The 20,246-nt window shown below is 40.4% G+C and overlaps 1 gene segment (V, D, J or C); it reads left to right on the top strand.

The window, feature by feature from the left end:
* The first annotated feature begins 1,403 nt into the window (after positions 1-1,403).
* Positions 1,404-19,342, top strand: LOC143138950 (T cell receptor beta variable 2-like). The segment is given in 3 exon segments: positions 1,404-2,649; positions 16,809-16,976; positions 18,758-19,342. Coding segments are annotated over 3 exon segments (543 nt in total).
* The last annotated feature ends 904 nt before the right edge of the window (positions 19,343-20,246 follow it).

Here is a 20,246-nt window from a genome sequence, read left to right on the forward strand (position 1 = left end):
TAGGACAAGTCTTATTGGCTCTTTCACCAGAAAAATGCAGCACATCCTTGCACTGGTGCCTCTTCTTATCACCACAAGTAAGAAATGGGTCAATCGACAGAAGTTTTTGCAGATATTTTCTTTTTCAATAGCACTAGACATTCAGCTAGCATTCGTAAACTACAGATTATAGCCATCTAGACATCTATATCAAGTTTGAAAATTGTCTTGAACATTTTCTTTCTATTACCACAACTTTGGAGTAAAGATGTTCCAGTGGATACCGATGTCATTAGTGCCCATTATATACTGTAGAAACCAAATCAGTGATCCTGTTCTGTGAGCATTATGAATAGCAGGCATTTGCAGATAGAACTCTCTCAGAACATATCCAGACTGTTCAATATATCTTAGACTTTCCGTGTTACCATCTTCCTTTTTGTAACATTTATTGTTGTATGATGTCATGATTGAAAATTGTTTGTGTCTATTGTTACAGGATCCACCTTTGGAGTAAATATTCATCAAAATCCCCCAATTTCATTAATACCAATACCAATTAAATCTGTCACCCTGGACTGTCAGCATGATGATACAAGTCATTACAGGCTGTTCTGGTACAGACAGCAGAACTATGGACAATTGAACATGATTGGTTATTCTAGTGCTAAAGATAATGGACAAATAGAGGTACCATTTAATAGTTCAAAATACAAACTCACTCGTCCGGACATGTTGAAGTCCTTGCTGGAGATTATGGATCTACAATCTGCAGACTCTTCTGTGCTACCAGTGCACAGTGACACAGTTCAGCATCTCAACAGCACAACAACCTCATCACAGCTGAAAGAGATGATGGGCCCTATCATGACATTCTAAAGTGCATCGTCACTCGTCAAAAGTCTATTCAAATTTAGTAGGATGTCCAGTTCACATTGGGAGGGGTTTCGTTCTCAAAAGTGGAGCGCATGGCGTAACAAGGTGTTCCTAGGTCTTTTAATCAGTCATATGGGTGTGTTTGGGGCGTAACATCATTTTAAACCAATGAGAATGGCATCTGTCATTCCCTTTAACGGCGTAATGCGCGATATGTCAAATAAATGCATCGGTATTTTGGCATTCAACGGCGCATTTGAAGGAGGCTGCTTGCGAGACCGTATGGAATAGTCATTCTTAAACCATGCTTTACTAAAACCTAGCATAGCCTTCACGCATTTGCACTCGTCATTATTTGAACTCATTGGCAAAGTGAAACTAACTTCACCAAGGAGTCAGTCAACGACAAGACAGTTATATGCAGTTACTTTCACTATTGACTGACAATGGGTTACCATCGAAAACATAGGCTGGAAAAAGCAACACTTACCCTAATGTTGCTCAAATGACTGAATAAAACAACATTTATCCTGCAGAGGAGTTGCTTATATCTCGTGACAGTGCGTCTTCAGCTGTGCTCCATACGTGTCTCTCGCCTCTCCCCTAATCACTTTTAACCGTCATTACCAATTTGCAAATCATGGTGAATAACTACTCATCATGAGATGTACAGTATTTCGTAATATCTTTATTCTAATTATGTTTCCCATTGTAATCGTGCAATTTGTAATGCTTTGCATGGACGTGCGCTGGTGTGCGTTCATGAATGATAGAAGGATGGTGCACCTGCCAATATGACTGTTGACATGCGCTCTTAAAATAGCATATGAACAACTCGCCATTGACGTCTGACCAGGTTTAGGTGGTGTATGATAGCGATTTTTAGACAATGCGCTAGGTCCCTCCCTAGGTTGTTAATTGCCACACCCCTGGGCGCAATGCTTAAAAAATAAACGTGCAAAATAACGAATTCAACTTCGCGCCGGTGAATAACGAACTTTACGCCATGCGCTGGTGACCCAAAATATAGCCCATGATCTCTTATATCAATTTATCCTGACACAATGTGCACTAGTGTTATGTCTGTAATCTAGTTAGCCTTACCCAAATCATTGATTTTAATATGATAAGTTGCATCTTGTAGCACATCTTGTAGGAAGAAGTCACTATACGTATGATAATTTAACTTTGGGCTTCACTCTGATCAGGGCAAAGAAAACCATGTGGCTTTAACCAGCAGCCCTCACTGAATCCGAACATCAGAAGGAGACCATTAAAAAGGCTTTACGGATATTTTCAATTTACAACAACATATTAGTTTACCTGAATAGGTCAAATGCTATAAAACAAAGCAACATTCCTACCAGTTCATGTAGTACACTTGGTAATTTAGTCTCAGAACATACCAAGTGTCACCAATGTGGGATGTCCCCAGCTTTTGTTGCAGTCATCTTTCTCTTCCAGTGGACATCAATAATAATCCAGTATGCACAAACACAGGACAGATGCAACTGATATGTTTTGTTACTTTCTTCTGTAATGTCATGTATTGTTACCTTTTTTCATCAGTTATCCGAGTAACTTTTGCTTTCAAATGCTTCTCTTAATTGTACCCTGTTATTGCATCCTAATCTTCTTTTGCTATCCTACTCTTCTTTAAGGACATGCCACTGTGAATGATAGCAGCTCATAACGGATCATTTCCACTCATGGTGACTGTGTCAGATCTCATGTGGCATGCTGGTGTCATGTGATCAAGCATTCTATACTGTATGTGGACTGCAGAGGAAACAGGTGAGCAGAGCAGAGGCAAAAGGAGAAACACATATTAGGGCAAGTCTTATTGGCTCTTTCACCAGAAAAATGCAGCACATCTTTGCACTGGTGTCTCTTCTTATCACCACAAGTAAGAAATGGGTCAACCGACAGAGGTTTTTGCAGATATACCTCTTTTTGATATAACTCTTTCTGAACAGAACTAGACGATTAGTTATAAGTAGACTTTCCTTGTTTGATTCTTCATTCATTTTGTAACACTTTGATTTATTATGGAGTTGTATGATGATGTTACCATTGAAAGTTGTTTCTGTCTTTTGTTACACAGGGTCCACGTTTGGAGTAAATATTCACCAAAGTCCCCCAATTTCATTAATGCTACAAACCAAATCAATGCGTCTGGACTGTCAGCATGATGACACAACTCATCGTTATCTGTTCTGGTACAGACAGCAGACAAAAGGAGAACTGAACATGATTGGTTATTCTCTTAATAAAAATGATGCACAAATAGAGAAACCTTTTAATATTTCAAAATACACACTCACTCGTCCGGATGTGTTGAACTCCTCACTGGTGATTAATGATCTAGTATCTGCAGACTCTGCCACATACTTCTGTGCTACCAGTAGTGCACAGTGACACTGTTCAGCATGCCAACTGCACAACAACCTCATCACAACTGAGAGAGATGATGGGCCCTATCATGACATTCTAAAGTGCATCGTCACTCGTCAAAAGTCCATTCAAATTTAGTAGGATGTCCAGTTCACATTGGGAGGGGTTTCGCTATCAAAAGTGGAGCGCATGGCGTAACAAGGTGTTCCTAGGTCTTTTAATCAGTCATATGGGTGTGTTTGGGGCGTAACATCATTTTAAACCAATGAGAATGACATCTGTCATTCCCTTTAACGGCGCAACGCGCGATATGTCAAATAAATGCATCGGTATTTTGGCATTCAAAGGCGCATTTGAAGGAGGCTGCTTGCGAGACCTTATAGAATAGTCATTCTTAAACCATGCTTTACTAAAACCTAGCATAGCCTTCACGCATTTGCACTCGTCTATTTGAACTCATTGGCAAAGTGAAACTAACTTCACCAAGGAGTCAGTCAACGACAAGACATTATATGCAGTTACTTTCACTATTGACTGACAATGGGTTACCACCGAAAACATAGGCTGGAAAAAGCAACACTTACCCTAATATTGCTCAAATGACTGAATAAAACAACATTTATCTTGCAGAGGAGTTGCTTATATCTCGTGACAGTGCGTCTTCAGCTGTGCTCCATACGTGTTTCTCGCCTCTCCCCTAATCACTTTTAACCGTCATTACCAATTTGCAAATGATGGTGAATAACAGTGCCGGTTCAGACCTCCATGGGGCCCTAAGCAAAATCCTGCTAAGGGGCTCTCCTACCTGAACTCTGAGCGCGAAAATTTAACCATTTTTTTACACTATCATCTAACACCTCAGTGCTCCCAATACAATTATCCCACCCCATTTTGGATGTCTATGGAAGTTACCAAATATAGTGTTTTCCCTATAGAGGACTAGGAGAAAGAAACATAATTGTGTGTGAATCACCTTCACACAGCAATAAATGCCCAGTTTCAGTGGCTGGGCTGTTTGCAAAAAATAACTGCACTTTTTTACTGCAGTACAGTTCAGTTACTGTATACCACAGTAGGCTACAGTGCAGTATAGTATTTTCATGTCCAAAATACTGCATTTCTGTAGTAAAGTACAGTACAATGCCGTTTTTCATGTCTAAAATACTGCATTCCCTGCATAAGAACTGCAAATATTTTCTCCAAAACTGCAGTTTTCATACTCAGAAATCTGTAGTTTGACACTTGAAGTAATGCAGGTATTTTTGTAAGGGTGTAGTTGTGCTAGTAGCCTACTGGCTGACTGTTCTTCACCTGTGTGTCTGTAGTAGGCTACTTGCCAAAGATATAGGCTATGAACTGGCTCCCCTGATTCTCTTATTATTTCAATATTTTTTTCAAACGTAGACTATTTTAAACAATCATTTTAATACTTCATATAGGCCTAATTTACGATGTGCATCTATTGTCCATCCAGCACAGCGAATCAAAGTTAATTAGGCTAGGCCTACTTTCCATTTTACATATGTTCAGTTGTAGGCTATAAAGCTTGACTGAAACATTGTAAAACAATTAGTTATTTTAAAAATGTATGGGAAGAGTGAAATCAACTATTAGTTTCGACGGGTCCTCGCATGTTTCTGCTGAAAAACTGCTAGTTTCATCCCGAGCTGCACGTTATGGACGTATTTAAAAATGTAGTCGCCCGCATTGAAACAAATGGAATATGCCATTACTGTATATTTCACAACTTTGCGAAGTAGGCCTACTGTGACTGGGAAAGGCTGGCAAGCAAGCCGCAGACAGATCAGGGGATATTCACTTCCCTGTTAGGTAGGCCTATGCTAGATCAGCAACACGCGCTGGAGAGACGCATGTTGACATCAAACCATGGAACGAACGCAAGTTTACCCGACTGCTGTTCCCGCTGTCATTCTCGTGGCGTTCCTTCCGTTTTTCATGCCCTGAATGGTAATTCGGTTTACACTAAACTAATACTAAACACTAAACTAACACTAGCTTGACAAGAGGAGACGGGGGAGGGGGCCTTTATTAACTTGCGGGGCCCTACGCAACTTGCGTAGTGTGCGTATAGGGAGAACCGGCCCTGGTGAATAACTACTCATCATGAGATGTACAGTATTTAGTAATATCTTTATTCTAATTATGTTTCCCATTGTAATCGTGCAATTTAATGCTTTGCATGGACATGCGCTGGTGTGCGTTCAAGAATGATAGAAGGATGGTGCGTGCACCTGCCAATATGACTGTTGACATGCGCTCTTAAAATAGCATATGAACAACTCGCCATTGACTTCTGACCAGGTTTAGGTGGTGTATGATAGCGATTTTTAGACAATGCGCGAGTCCCCTCCCTAGGTTGTTAATTGCCACACCCCTGGGCGCAATGCTTAAAAAATAAAGGTGCAAAATACCGAATTCAACTTTCTGCGGGTGAATAACGAGTATTACGCCATGCGCTGGTGACTCAAAGGGCCCTATCATGACATTATAGGGCCCTATCATGACATTCTAAAGTGCATCGTCACTCGTCAAAAGTCTATTCAAATTTAGTAGGATGTCCAGTTCACATTGGGAGGGGTTTCGTTCTCAAAAGTGGAGCGCATGGCGTAACAAGGTGTTCCTAGGTCTTTTAATCAGTCATATGGGTGTGTTTGGGGCGTAACATCATTTTAAACCAATGAGAATGACATCTGTCATTCCCTTTAATGGCGCAACGCGCGATATGTCAAATAAATGCATCGGTATTTTGGCATTCAACGGCGCATTTGAAGGAGGCTGCTTGCGAGACTGTATGGAATAGTCATTCTTAAACCATGCTTTACTAAAACCTAGCATAGCCTTCACGCATTTGCACTCGTCTATTATTTGAACTCATTGGCAAAGTGAAACTAACTTCACCAAGGAGTCAGTCTACGACAAGACAGTTATATGCAGTTACTTTCACTATTGACTGACAATGGGTTACCATCGAAAACATAGGCTGGAAAAAGCAACACTTACCCTAATGTTGCTCAAATGACTGAATAAAACAACATTTATCCTGCAGAGGAGTTGCTTATATCTCGTGACAGTGCGTCTTCAGCTGTGCTCCATACGTGTCTCTCGCCTCTCCCCTAATCACTTTTAACCATCATTACCAATTTGCAAATGATGGTGAATAGTATAGATGTACAGTATTTCGTAATATCTTTATTCTAATTATGTTTCCCATTGTAATTGTGCAATTTGTAATGCTTTGCATGGACGTGCGCTGCTGTGCGTTCATGAATGATAGAAGGATGGTGCGTGCACCTGCCAATATGACTGTTGACATGCGCTCTTAAAATAGCATATGAACAACTCGCCATTGACTTCTGACCAGGTTTAGGTGGTGTATGATAGCGATTTTTAGACAATGCGCTAGGTCCCTCCCTAGGTTGTTAATTGCCACACCCCTGGGCGCAATGCTTAAAAAATAAACGTGCAAAATAACTAATTCAACTTTCCGCGAATGAATAACGAGTATTACGCCATGCGCTGGTGGCCCAAAATACAGCCCATAAAGTGCATCGTCACTCGTCAAAAGTCTATTCAAATTTAGTAGGATGTCCAGTTCACATTGGGAGGGTTTTCGTCCTCAAAAGTGGAGCGCATGGCGTAACAAGGTGTTCCTAGGTCTTTTAATCAGTCATATGGGTGTGTTTGGGGCGTAACATCATTTTAAACCAATGAGAATGACATCTGTCATTCCCTTTAACGGCGCAACGCGCGATATGTCAGATAAATGCATCGGTATTTTGGCATTCAACGGCGCATTTGAAGGAGGCTGCTTGCGAGACCGTATGGAATAGTCATTCTTAAACCATGCTTTACTAAAACTTAGCATAGCCTTCACGCATTTGCACTCGTCTATTATTTGAACTCATTGGCAAAGTGAAACTAACTTCACCAAGGAAGTCAGTCAACGACAAGACAGTTATATGCAGTTACTTTCACTATTGACTGACAATGGGTTACCATCGAAAACATAGGCTGGACACTTACCCTAATGTTGCTCAAATGACTGAATAAAACAACATTTATCCTGCAGAGGAGTTGCTTATATCTCGTGACAGTGCGTCTTCAGCTGTGCTCCATACGTGTCTCTCGCCTCTCCCCTAATCACTTTTAACCGTCATTACCAATTTGCAAATGATGGTGAATAACTACTCATCATGAGATGTACAGTATTTCGTAATATCTTTATTCTAATTATGTTTAACATTGTAATCGTGCAATTTGTAATGCTTTGCATGGACGTGCGCTGGTGTGCGTTCATGAATGATAGAAGGATGGTGCGTGCACCTGCCAATATGACTGTTGACATGCGCTCTTAAAATAGCATATGAACAACTCGCCATTGACTTCTGACCAGGTTTAGGTGGTGTATGATAGCGATTTTTAGAGAACGCGCCAGGGCCCGCCCTAGGTTGTTAATTGCCACACCCCTGGGCGCAATGCTTAAAAAATAAAGGTGCAAAATACCGAATTCAACTTCGCGCGACTGAAAAACGAACTGTACGCCATGCGCTGGTGCCCCAAAATATAGCCCTAAGGGCCCTATCATGACATTCTAAAGTGCATCGTCACTCTCAAAAGTCTATTCAAATTTAGTAGGATGTCCAGTTCACATTGGGAGGGGTTTCGTTCTCAAAAGTGGAGCGCATGGTGTAACAAGGTGTTCCTAGGTCTTTTAATCAGTCATATGGGTGTGTTTGGGGCGTATCATCATTTTAAACCAATGAGAATGACATCTGTCATTCCCTTTAACGGCGCAACGCGCGATATGTCAGATAAATGCATCGGTATTTTGGCATTCAACGGCGCATTTGAAGGAGGCTGCTTGCGAGACCGTATGGAATAGTCATTCTTAAACCATGTGTAGCAGGTAGACCTTCTCTGCTTGCTATTGCTAATAGCACCTGCCAGTGTTAATGAGGGGGGGGGGCATAGGCAATTAAGCAATCTGGCACCAGTGGAGCGCTACTTAAGAGGGGCAGCAGCCAGTAGCAAGGTAGGCTCCACTGGTGTAGCCCCTGCCTGTGCTATCGTCAGGTATGTTGTCTCCCTGTATATTTCTGGTTTTCTGTCATGTATATTGTGGTTTCATTGTTTAATCTTCTGTGTTTTGTTCTTTTAGGCAGCACAGTCATGCTGGTGGGGTAACATGGGTCGTGCTGCTGTCTTGTCTTGTCTTGTCTTGGTTTTGCTTTGGTTATTTGTTATGTTTGGTTTTTGTTTTGCTTGTCTTGTCCTTTTGTTTGTGTAACTTATGTTTATTTAGTAGGGAGGTGGCTCTGAGGGAGGTCTAGTCTAAGCACACGTGTGGTGTTTCTGGTGTGTTGCTTATAGCTTTGCTGTGTAACAGGTGAACCTTTTATGATGTTTGCATGATATTTGTGTGGACTCCATAACTGCCACCCTCAGATCTCCACTTCCCAAACTCTGTGTATTAAATCTTTTGCTTTGCTGGAATTCATGTCTCCTTTGTGTAATATTCGAACCTGAACGAGCTGTCTCTGTTTAGAGGTACGATCTCCTAAAGATTCCCTGATGCATTAGGCCTCAGGGTGGCGTAGTCAGGCTACTGTGATTGGCCCTTTGGCCTTTCCTATGTATCATCTTGTTACACATGCTTTACTAAAACTTAGCATAGCCTTCACGCATTTGCACTCGTCTATTATTTGAACTCATTGGCAAAGTGAAACTAACTTCACCAAGGAAGTCAGTCAACGACAAGACAGTTATATGCAGTTACTTTCACTATTGACTGACAATGGGTTACCATCGAAAACATAGGCTGGACACTTACCCTAATGTTGCTCAAATGACTGAATAAAACAACATTTATCCTGCAGAGGAGTTGCTTATATCTCGTGACAGTGCGTCTTCAGCTGTGCTCCATACGTGTCTCTCGCCTCTCCCCTAATCACTTTTAACCGTCATTACCAATTTGCAAATGATGGTGAATAACTACTCATCATGAGATGTACAGTATTTCGTAATATCTTTATTCTAATTATGTTTAACATTGTAATCGTGCAATTTGTAATGCTTTGCATGGACGTGCGCTGGTGTGCGTTCATGAATGATAGAAGGATGGTGCGTGCACCTGCCAATATGACTGTTGACATGCGCTCTTAAAATAGCATATGAACAACTCGCCATTGACTTCTGACCAGGTTTAGGTGGTGTATGATAGCGATTTTTAGAGAACGCGCCAGGGCCCGCCCTAGGTTGTTAATTGCCACACCCCTGGGCGCAATGCTTAAAAAATAAAGGTGCAAAATACCGAATTCAACTTCGCGCGACTGAAAAACGAACTGTACGCCATGCGCTGGTGCCCCAAAATATAGCCCTAAGGGCCCTATCATGACATTCTAAAGTGCATCGTCACTCTCAAAAGTCTATTCAAATTTAGTAGGATGTCCAGTTCACATTGGGAGGGGTTTCGTTCTCAAAAGTGGAGCGCATGGTGTAACAAGGTGTTCCTAGGTCTTTTAATCAGTCATATGGGTGTGTTTGGGGCGTATCATCATTTTAAACCAATGAGAATGACATCTGTCATTCCCTTTAACGGCGCAACGCGCGATATGTCAGATAAATGCATCGGTATTTTGGCATTCAACGGCGCATTTGAAGGAGGCTGCTTGCGAGACCGTATGGAATAGTCATTCTTAAACCATGTGTAGCAGGTAGACCTTCTCTGCTTGCTATTGCTAATAGCACCTGCCAGTGTTAATGAGGGGGGGGGGCATAGGCAATTAAGCAATCTGGCACCAGTGGAGCGCTACTTAAGAGGGGCAGCAGCCAGTAGCAAGGTAGGCTCCACTGGTGTAGCCCCTGCCTGTGCTATCGTCAGGTATGTTGTCTCCCTGTATATTTCTGGTTTTCTGTCATGTATATTGTGGTTTCATTGTTTAATCTTCTGTGTTTTGTTCTTTTAGGCAGCACAGTCATGCTGGTGGGGTAACATGGGTCGTGCTGCTGTCTTGTCTTGTCTTGTCTTGGTTTTGCTTTGGTTATTTGTTATGTTTGGTTTTTGTTTTGCTTGTCTTGTCCTTTTGTTTGTGTAACTTATGTTTATTTAGTAGGGAGGTGGCTCTGAGGGAGGTCTAGTCTAAGCACACGTGTGGTGTTTCTGGTGTGTTGCTTATAGCTTTGCTGTGTAACAGGTGAACCTTTTATGATGTTTGCATGATATTTGTGTGGACTCCATAACTGCCACCCTCAGATCTCCACTTCCCAAACTCTGTGTATTAAATCTTTTGCTTTGCTGGAATTCATGTCTCCTTTGTGTAATATTCGAACCTGAACGAGCTGTCTCTGTTTAGAGGTACGATCTCCTAAAGATTCCCTGATGCATTAGGCCTCAGGGTGGCGTAGTCAGGCTACTGTGATTGGCCCTTTGGCCTTTCCTATGTATCATCTTGTTACACATGCTTTACTAAAACTTAGCATAGCCTTCACGCATTTGCACTCGTCTATTATTTGAACTCATTGGCAAAGTGAAACTAACTTCACCAAGGAAGTCAGTCAACGACAAGACAGTTATATGCAGTTACTTTCACTATTGACTGACAATGGGTTACCATCGAAAACATAGGCTGGACACTTACCCTAATGTTGCTCAAATGACTGAATAAAACAACATTTATCCTGCAGAGGAGTTGCTTATATCTCGTGACAGTGCGTCTTCAGCTGTGCTCCATACGTGTCTCTCGCCTCTCCCCTAATCACTTTTAACCGTCATTACCAATTTGCAAATGATGGTGAATAACTACTCATCATGAGATGTACAGTATTTCGTAATATCTTTATTCTAATTATGTTTAACATTGTAATCGTGCAATTTGTAATGCTTTGCATGGACGTGCGCTGGTGTGCGTTCATGAATGATAGAAGGATGGTGCGTGCACCTGCCAATATGACTGTTGACATGCGCTCTTAAAATAGCATATGAACAACTCGCCATTGACTTCTGACCAGGTTTAGGTGGTGTATGATAGCGATTTTTAGAGAACGCGCCAGGGCCCGCCCTAGGTTGTTAATTGCCACACCCCTGGGCGCAATGCTTAAAAAATAAAGGTGCAAAATACCGAATTCAACTTCGCGCGACTGAAAAACGAACTGTACGCCATGCGCTGGTGCCCCAAAATATAGCCCTAAGGGCCCTATCATGACATTCTAAAGTGCATCGTCACTCTCAAAAGTCTATTCAAATTTAGTAGGATGTCCAGTTCACATTGGGAGGGGTTTCGTTCTCAAAAGTGGAGCGCATGGTGTAACAAGGTGTTCCTAGGTCTTTTAATCAGTCATATGGGTGTGTTTGGGGCGTATCATCATTTTAAACCAATGAGAATGACATCTGTCATTCCCTTTAACGGCGCAACGCGCGATATGTCAAATAAATGCATCGGTATTTTGGCATTCAACGGCGCATTTGAAGGAGGCTGCTTGCGAGACCGTATGGAATAGTCATTCTTAAACCATGCTTTACTAAAACCTAGCATAGCCTTCACACATTTGCACTCGTCTATTATTTGAACTCATTGGCAAAGTGAAACTAACTTCACCAAGGAGTCAGTCAACGACAAGACAGTTATATGCAGTTACTTTCACTATTGACTGACAATGGGTTACCATCGAAAACATAGGCTGGAAAAAGCAACACTTACCCTAATGTTGCTCAAATGACTGAATAAAACAACGTTTATCCTGCAGAGGAGTTGCTTATATCTCGTGACAGTGCGTCTTCAGCTGTGCTCCATACGTGTCTCTCGCCTCTCCCCTAATCACTTTTAACCGTCATTACCAATTTGCAAATGATGGTGAATAGTATAGATGTACAGTATTTCGTAATATCTTTATTCTAATTATGTTTCCCATTGTAATCGTGCAATTTGTAATGCTTTGCATGGACGTGCGCTGGTGTGCGTTCATGAATGATAGAAGGATGGTGCGTGCACCTGCCAATATGACTGTTGACATGCGCTCTTAAAATAGCATATGAACAACTTGCCATTGACTTCTGACCAGGTTTAGGTGGTGTATGATAGCGATTTTTAGACAATGCGCTAGGTCCCTCCCTAGGTTGTTAATTGCCACACCCCTGGGCGCAATGCTTAAAAAATAAACGTGCAAAATAACGAATTCAACTTTCCGCGAATGAATAACGAGTATTACGCCATGCGCTGGCGGCCCAAAATACAGCCCAAAATACAGCCCGATATCTCTTATATTATCCTGACACGATGTGCACTAGTACTGTGTGTGTAAACTAGTGAGCCTTACCCATAAATTGCATCTAGCACATCTTGTAGGAAGAACTCACTGTACGTACAGTATGGCAATTTACAGTAACTTTGGGCTTTAGTCTGATCAGGGCAGAGGAAACCATGTGGGTTTCACCAGCAGCCTTCAGTGAACCTGAACATGAGAAGGAGACCATTAAAAAGGCTTTACAGATATTTTACACTTACAACAACATATTTAGTGTACTTGAATACCGGTAGGTCAAATAAATGTTATATAAATAAATGTAAATAAAACAAAGCAACATTCCTACCAGTTCATGTAGTACACTTGGTGATTAAATCTCAGAACGTATCAAATGTCACCAATGTGGGATGTCCCCAGCTTTTATTGCCATCATATGTACCGCCTCCAGTGGATATCAATAATAATCCAGTATGCATAAACACAGGACAGATGCAATTGATATGTTTTGTTGCTTTCTTCTGTAATGTCAAGTATTGTTCCCTTTTTTCATCAGTTATCCCAGTAGCTTAGTTTCTCTTAATTTTACCCTGTAATTATATCCTACTCTTCTTTAAGGACATGCCACTGCAAATGATAGCAGCTCATAACGGATCATTTCCACTCATGGTGACTGTGTCAGATCACATGTGGCATGCTGGTGTCATGTGATCAAGCAGGCTATACTGTATGTGGACTGCAATGCAGAGGAAACAGGTGAGCAGAGCAGAGGCAAAAGGAGAGACACATACAGTATTAGGACAAGTCTTATTGGCTCTTTCACCAGAACAATGCAGCACATCTTTGCACTGGTGTCTCTTCTTATCACCACAAGTAAGAAATGGGTCAACCGACAGAAGTTTTTGCAGATACTATACTTCTTCTTGAATAGAGTTAGACATTCCAATAGCCTTCGTAAAAGGACAGATTATATCCATTTCTGTAGACATCTATATCAAATTTGAACTTTGTCTTGAACACAAATTTGAACTTTGTCTTGAACATTTATTCCTCTGGAGTAAAAATGTTCCAGTGGCCACCAATTTCATTAGTGCCGATTATATAGAAACCAAATCAGTGATCCTGTTCTATCAGCAGTTTGAAAAGCAGGCGTTTGCAGATAACTCTTTCTGTACAGAACTAGACTGTTAGTTATTAGTAGACTTTCCATGTTACCATCTAACATTTATTGTTGTATAATGTCATGATTGAAATTTAGAATTAGTAAATGTTCCTTAGTAGTTTCATCTTTTTTGGAATATGTATTATTTATTCAGAAGTTGTATGATGCTTGGTGTCATGATTGAACGTTGTTTCTATCTCTTGTTACACAGGGTCCACTTTTGGAGTAAATATTCACCAAAGTCCCCCAATTGCATTAATACCAGCACAAACCACATCCGTGATCCTGGGCTGTCAGCATGATGATACAAATCATGACAACCTGTTCTGGTACAGACAGCAGAACTATGGAGAGCTGAACATGATTGGTTACTCTTTTGGTGAAGAAAATAGAGAAACCTTTTAATAGCTCAAAATACAAATTCACTCGTCCAAAGCTGTTGAACTCCTCACTGGAGATTAAGGATCTAGTATCTGCAGACTCTGCCACATATTTCTGTGCTACCAGTATTGCACAATGACACAGTTCAGCATGTCAACTGCACAACAACCTCATCACAGCTGAGAGAGATGATATCTCATATTATCCTGACACGATGTGCACTAGTACTGTGTGTGTAGTTAGCCTTACCCAAATCATTGATTTAAATGTCATTAAGTTACATCTTGTAGCACATCTTGTAGGAAGAACTCTGTATGTATACTGTACATGTTAACTTAACTTTCAGCTTCACTCTGGGCAGAGGGAACGGAGTGGTTTTCACCAGCAGCATACACTGAATCTGAACACCAAAAGGAGGCCGTTATGTTTTTTTAAACTAATAAACTAACAGTTTATTAGTTTCAGTTGAATAGCTAAAATTGTATAAAACAAAGCTACATTCTTACTAGTACATGTAGCAGATACACTTTGTAAGAAAAACATGAGGTGTTCATCATAGGAAAAAAGGATGTTTCTTCGGTTAATGCAGCTTCAATCTTCATTCCAATGAAAAACAATCACAGAAGCACGTGGGACGTACTTCCAGGCACCGATCTTGTAGAGTGAACTTTGATGAGAGAACCTTGATGAGTGAACCTAGCTTCTCAAACTCTTGGCATGTATTCTGTTTCAATCGCAAGTCCCTCCTATCCTCTAAATGTTAATACCATGGTCTGGTCACCTTTTGTTCTTTATGATAATTAAATCTCCACCTTGACTGGGATGGTTCTCAGAGGCCCTCTCCATACTGATTCTATAATGCTAGTATTCTTCCTGGCCCCAGGAGAGGCCATAGCATGAACCTTTGAGTGTTGTATTGATTAGCTCACCATGTGGGACATAAAGTAGCATATGATGTTCTTAGACAGGGTAAACATCTTACAACTTCATATGGTTATTAAATCTTAAAGCTTTTTAAAAATAAGTTGAAAGCTTGTGATGTCACTTCCAGTTCTTACTAATGATGTCATCTGATGAATCACTCAAAAGATTGCAGGAGGAGCCAGATAGTCTGACTCCTGTCTCACTGTATTCTTGTTCAAACATCAGGAATGTGGCTACTATTGCTTTTTCAGGGTTTGCTTCTCAGAAAGGGTGGGATATAAATTTAATGTAAAAACAACGTTGGCAATTATTCTGATGTCACATAATTGAAATGTTACTTTTATCTCTTGCAGGTTGCTCTGGATTAGACATTGTTCAGAATCCTGAGAACGTATTAACAAAGAACAATGAAGAAACGTTACATTGTAAACATGATGGTAGCACCTACTATTACATGTATTGGTATAGGCAGAGCAGAAATGGGGAGCTGAGCCTTGTTGCTTTCTCCATCAATATAGGATATGCCGAAATAGTGGCTCCGCATAAAGACTCCAAATACAAACTAAGCCGAGGGGAAGTTGAGAAATCCTCTCTGGAGATCTACAGTCTCGATGCTGGAGACTCAGCATTGTACTATTGTGCGTCTAGCAAAGCACAGTCTCACAGATCAGCTGCACTGCTGAACAGGAACTCAGTCTCACAGTTCAGCTGCACTGCTGAACAGGAACTCAGTCTGGTGTGGAGAAGATGGACAGGAACTCAGTCTGGGGGAGATGGACAGGAACATATTTAGGTGTGGAGATGCTGGACAGGAATTCAGTCTGGGGGAAGAAGATGGACAGGAACTCAGTCTGGTGTGGATAGGCTGGACAGGAACTCAGTCTGGTGTGGAGAGGCTGGACAGGAACTCAGTCCGGGGGGAGAAGTTGGAAGCAGCACTAGCAGCATCATCTCTCCAGCTCTTTCACAAATCCTCAGCTGAGACCCAGCAAAGGCCCATCTGACTTGTCCATTAATTTGATTTATCAAAAACAGCTAAAAATATTAAAGAAACTTTAATGAACATACATGTCATGATGATAAAACACTGAGTTACTTTAGTTAGGCATATTACCATTTTGTCATTCAAGGATTCAAGGATTTTTATTGTTACGAAATTCCGTTTTGCCACTAGTGGCAATTAAACAGAATTTTAAAAGTAATTCTGAAGTTTATTCTTCAGCTCATAACGGATAATTTCCACTCATGGTAACTGTGTCAGATCACATGTGACATGCTGGTGTCATGTGATCAAGCAGGCTATACTGTATGTGGACTGCAATGCAGAGGAAACAGGTGAGCAGAGCAGAGGCAAAAGCAGAGACACATATTAGGACAAGTCTTATTGGCTCTTTCACCAGAACAATGCAGCACATCTTTGCACTGGTGTCTCTTCTTATCACCACAAGTAAGAAATGGGTCAACCGACAGAAGTTTTTGCAGATACAGTATGCTTCTTTTTGAATAGAACTATGGACTTCCAACTATCATAGACATATTAGTCAGTGAGGCACAATTCTATGTAAAATTTGAACATTATCTTGAAAATGTCTATATATGGTCTTCCTCTGGACTAAAGATGTTCCAGTGGATACCGATTTTATTAGTGCCGATTATATAGAAACCAAATCAGTGATCCTGTTTTGTCAGCATTATGTTTGCGGACAGAGTTCTTTCTAGACTGTTAGTTATTAGTAGACTTTCCTTGTTGGTATCTTTTTTGGAGCATTTATTAATTTATTCAGGAGTTGTATGATTTCATGATTGAAAGTTGTTTCTATCTGTTGTTACACAGGGTCCACCTTTGGAGTAAATATTCACCAAAGTCCACCAATTTCATTAATACCCATAACCAAATCTGTGATCCTGAACTGTCAACATGATGATAAGGAGCATTACTACCTGTTCTGGTACAAACAGAACAATAGAGAGCTGAACATGATTGGTTATTCTTCAGGTGAAGGTAATGCACAAATAGAGACACCTTTTAATATTACAAAATACACGCTCACTCGTCCAAAGCTGTTGAACTCCTCGCTGGAGATTAAGGATCTAGTATCTGCAGACTTACCACATACTTCTGCACTACCAGTAGTGCACAGTGACACAGTTCAGCATGTCAACTGCACAACAACCTCATCATAGCAGAGATGATTTGATCTCATTTTTTAATCTAGTCTGCCCTCTGATGTTGCACCAGAGTAACACCTGATTTCACAGTGTGGTGAAAGTGCCATGCTTGATTCCAAAACATTTTACCTTTTCATCCTATTCGGTGAATTATATCACTGTACATTATTGTATATTACAGTAATATAGTACCAGTAAGCATAAACAAAATTACAATATATGTTAAAATTCCTGTACATTTCAATTCCAATGATCAAATTCCAATGTCCCCTTTTAGGCTATTCAATACTTGCTACACTAATAGTCTTTACATTATTTGGGTGTTAGAGGTCTCAGCAACAGTTAGAACTGAAATAATGATCATTCTGTAGGAAGTGAGTACATTTTAACTTTTAGAGGGAGTGATCCCAATTATATTAGTTTGTTTTACCAGTTTTAATTAAGTGCAAAATTAATTTATAACAGGAGACTCATGTTCAGTTTTTACATTAATTGCATTGCATGCATTCCATTACGTATTTATTGCATATTATACATATGCATATGACATATGGTTGCAATCACAAATGATTTAAATTACACAATACATTTCAAGATTTCATAGTAGATGAAGATGTCATAATATCATGCAATTAATTCTGTTCCTCTTGGTGTGCATAAATAGATGACACTGGTTTAAAGATTTAGGAAAAGAGAACCAAAACATAATTAAAAATGACATTAGTCTGAGGATATAAACAAACACAATACACACACCAGGCACGATGCCAGGATTTCAGTTTTGGATGGGCCAAATCAAATTTGGCTGGGCCTTTTAATTAGCCTTCATAGGTTAGTAGCCTGCTGCTTGCCTTACTTGAACAACGCTGACCAATATATGGATGGTTTATAGCGAAATTGGTTGCTTATAATGTGTTCAATGCTTATCCGCGACCGCTCTCTCTCCATGCCACTGTGGTTCTGAAAGACGCATAAGCAGTATGGTTTTCAATGTTGTTATGAGCTATATGTCTAAGTTCAAGCTCAATATCGTATGAGCCTGATAAGAAACTTAAGTCCTGTCCCCTTATCCCTGATGGCAGGAGGGAAAACTGATTGGGAGGAGTCTCTGATGATAGTGGAGCTACAGATATAACATTTGTTAAGGGACCTCAGACAGTGACGGGAGATGACATCCCCAGCTGTTCTCACAGTCCAGTAAATTATGCAGGTTCTGAACCAGGAAGTGATACAAGAGGTGAGTAGAGTACAGTACGCTTTCAGTCAGTGGTGCCCTTGGAGAAGGTGATTGGGCCAGAGTGTGTCGGCTGGTCAGCCTCTGAAGTTGATATACCGCATCAACACAAATGAGCCTGAATTCAAATATCAAGGTCATGTCATAATGACATGTGATGTCTGACAAAAGAAAGGGGGAGGAGCTAGGAATGCAGGCTAAAATATCACTCTTCATTCCTCTAGACTTGTTTCAAGATGTGGTTACTCCATATACTTTGGGCTTTGCTTCTCTCTTCCAGTGAGGCTTTCTTTAATGTTCAAAATTGTAAAAATAGATTTTCAGATACTCTATTTAATATGTAATATGTATTAATTAAAAGCTCATATCTTTCCCTACAGATTCATTTGGACTGAACATTGTTCAGATTACGTCAGATGTATTAACAAGGAACAATTCTGAAACACTACACTGTGGGACTGATGATGATAGATATTTGTACATGTTTTGGTACAGACAGGGTAGTAACAAAGACCTGAGTCTTGTTGCATTCTCCAGGAATAAGGGAACTACGGAAATAGTAGCTCCGTTTGATAAGCAAAAATATGCCTTTAACCGTCCAGTGGTGAAGACAGGCTCTCTACAGATCCACAGTCTGGAGGCTGAGGACTCAGCAGTATATTACTGTGCTTCCAGTATGGCACAGTCACGCAGATCAGTTCCTCTGAGGAGCAATAACTTCAGTCTGAAGTAGGAGATGGAAAATCATGCTTGGAAAATATATGTTTATTTGTATACTCTTTCCTAAGACATTAAGACATTAAAATAGTAATGAGAGTATGAAAATACAGGTAATATCTGACTATTTTCTTTGTACTTTTGATCATAATTCTACAAGGGCAGGGTTCACAAAATGAAATGATTGTCTTCCCATATTTGTCTTTGGCCTTCACAATAAGAAAGATCAGATACATCTTTACTGTATGATTCATGATGATAGCTATTTGTGCAGCTGAACTGGACAGTGAGAACAGCAGGGGAAGTCATTGGTGACCCTCTCCCGTCACTGTCTGAGGTCTTATAATGCTATATCTGTAGCGCCGGTATCATCAAAGACTTCTGGGCACTTCAGTGTCTATACAAAATTACTGAATGGAGAGTCACATTTCTGTGTTTCTCCCTTGATGATACCAGTAAAGAATAGGTGAAATCTTTGTGTTCACAACACATACTGGATTTGAACAATGCGTTTACTGCAGGCTGTGTATGGAAAAACAAATTGAATTTAACATAGGCATACCTCATACGTGAAATCATGCTTCATACTTTTCACGTATGAGGTATGCCTATGTTAAATTCAATTTGTTTTTCCATACACAGCCTGCAGTAAACGCATTGTTCAAATCCAGTATGTGTTGTGAACACAAAGATTTCACCTATTCTTTACTGGTATCATCAAGGGAGAAACACAGAAATGTGACTCTCCATTCAGTAATTTTGTATAGACACTGAAGTGCCCAGAAGTCTTTGATGATACCGGCGCTACAGATATAGCATTATAAGACCTCAGACAGTGACGGGAGAGGGTCACCAATGACTTCCCCTGCTGTTCTCACTGTCCAGTTCAGCTGCTATTGTGATGGTAAATTATGCAGGTTCCAGGGCTGTAGTGGAGGATAAACGCAAGTAAACACAGTTTATCCACCACTGAAATTTCAAAAATAGAGCTTATCCACCTCTCAAAAGAGTTTATTGACCAAATGCAACATTTAACATTCAAAAATCACACTGTATTATCCATATTCACAATATATACACTCATCAACACTCTCGGAACCATTTAATAAAAACTGGTAATGTTTTTAAACATTGGATAATAACCTCCACCAC

The sequence above is a fragment of the Alosa pseudoharengus genome, unplaced genomic scaffold (genome assembly GCF_046254945.1).
Source record: "Alosa pseudoharengus isolate Yale_2024_CS ecotype anadromous, Long Island Sound unplaced genomic scaffold, YU_APseudo_1.1 YU_APseudo_1.1_scf_22, whole genome shotgun sequence".
Taxonomy (NCBI): domain Eukaryota; kingdom Metazoa; phylum Chordata; class Actinopteri; order Clupeiformes; family Clupeidae; genus Alosa; species Alosa pseudoharengus.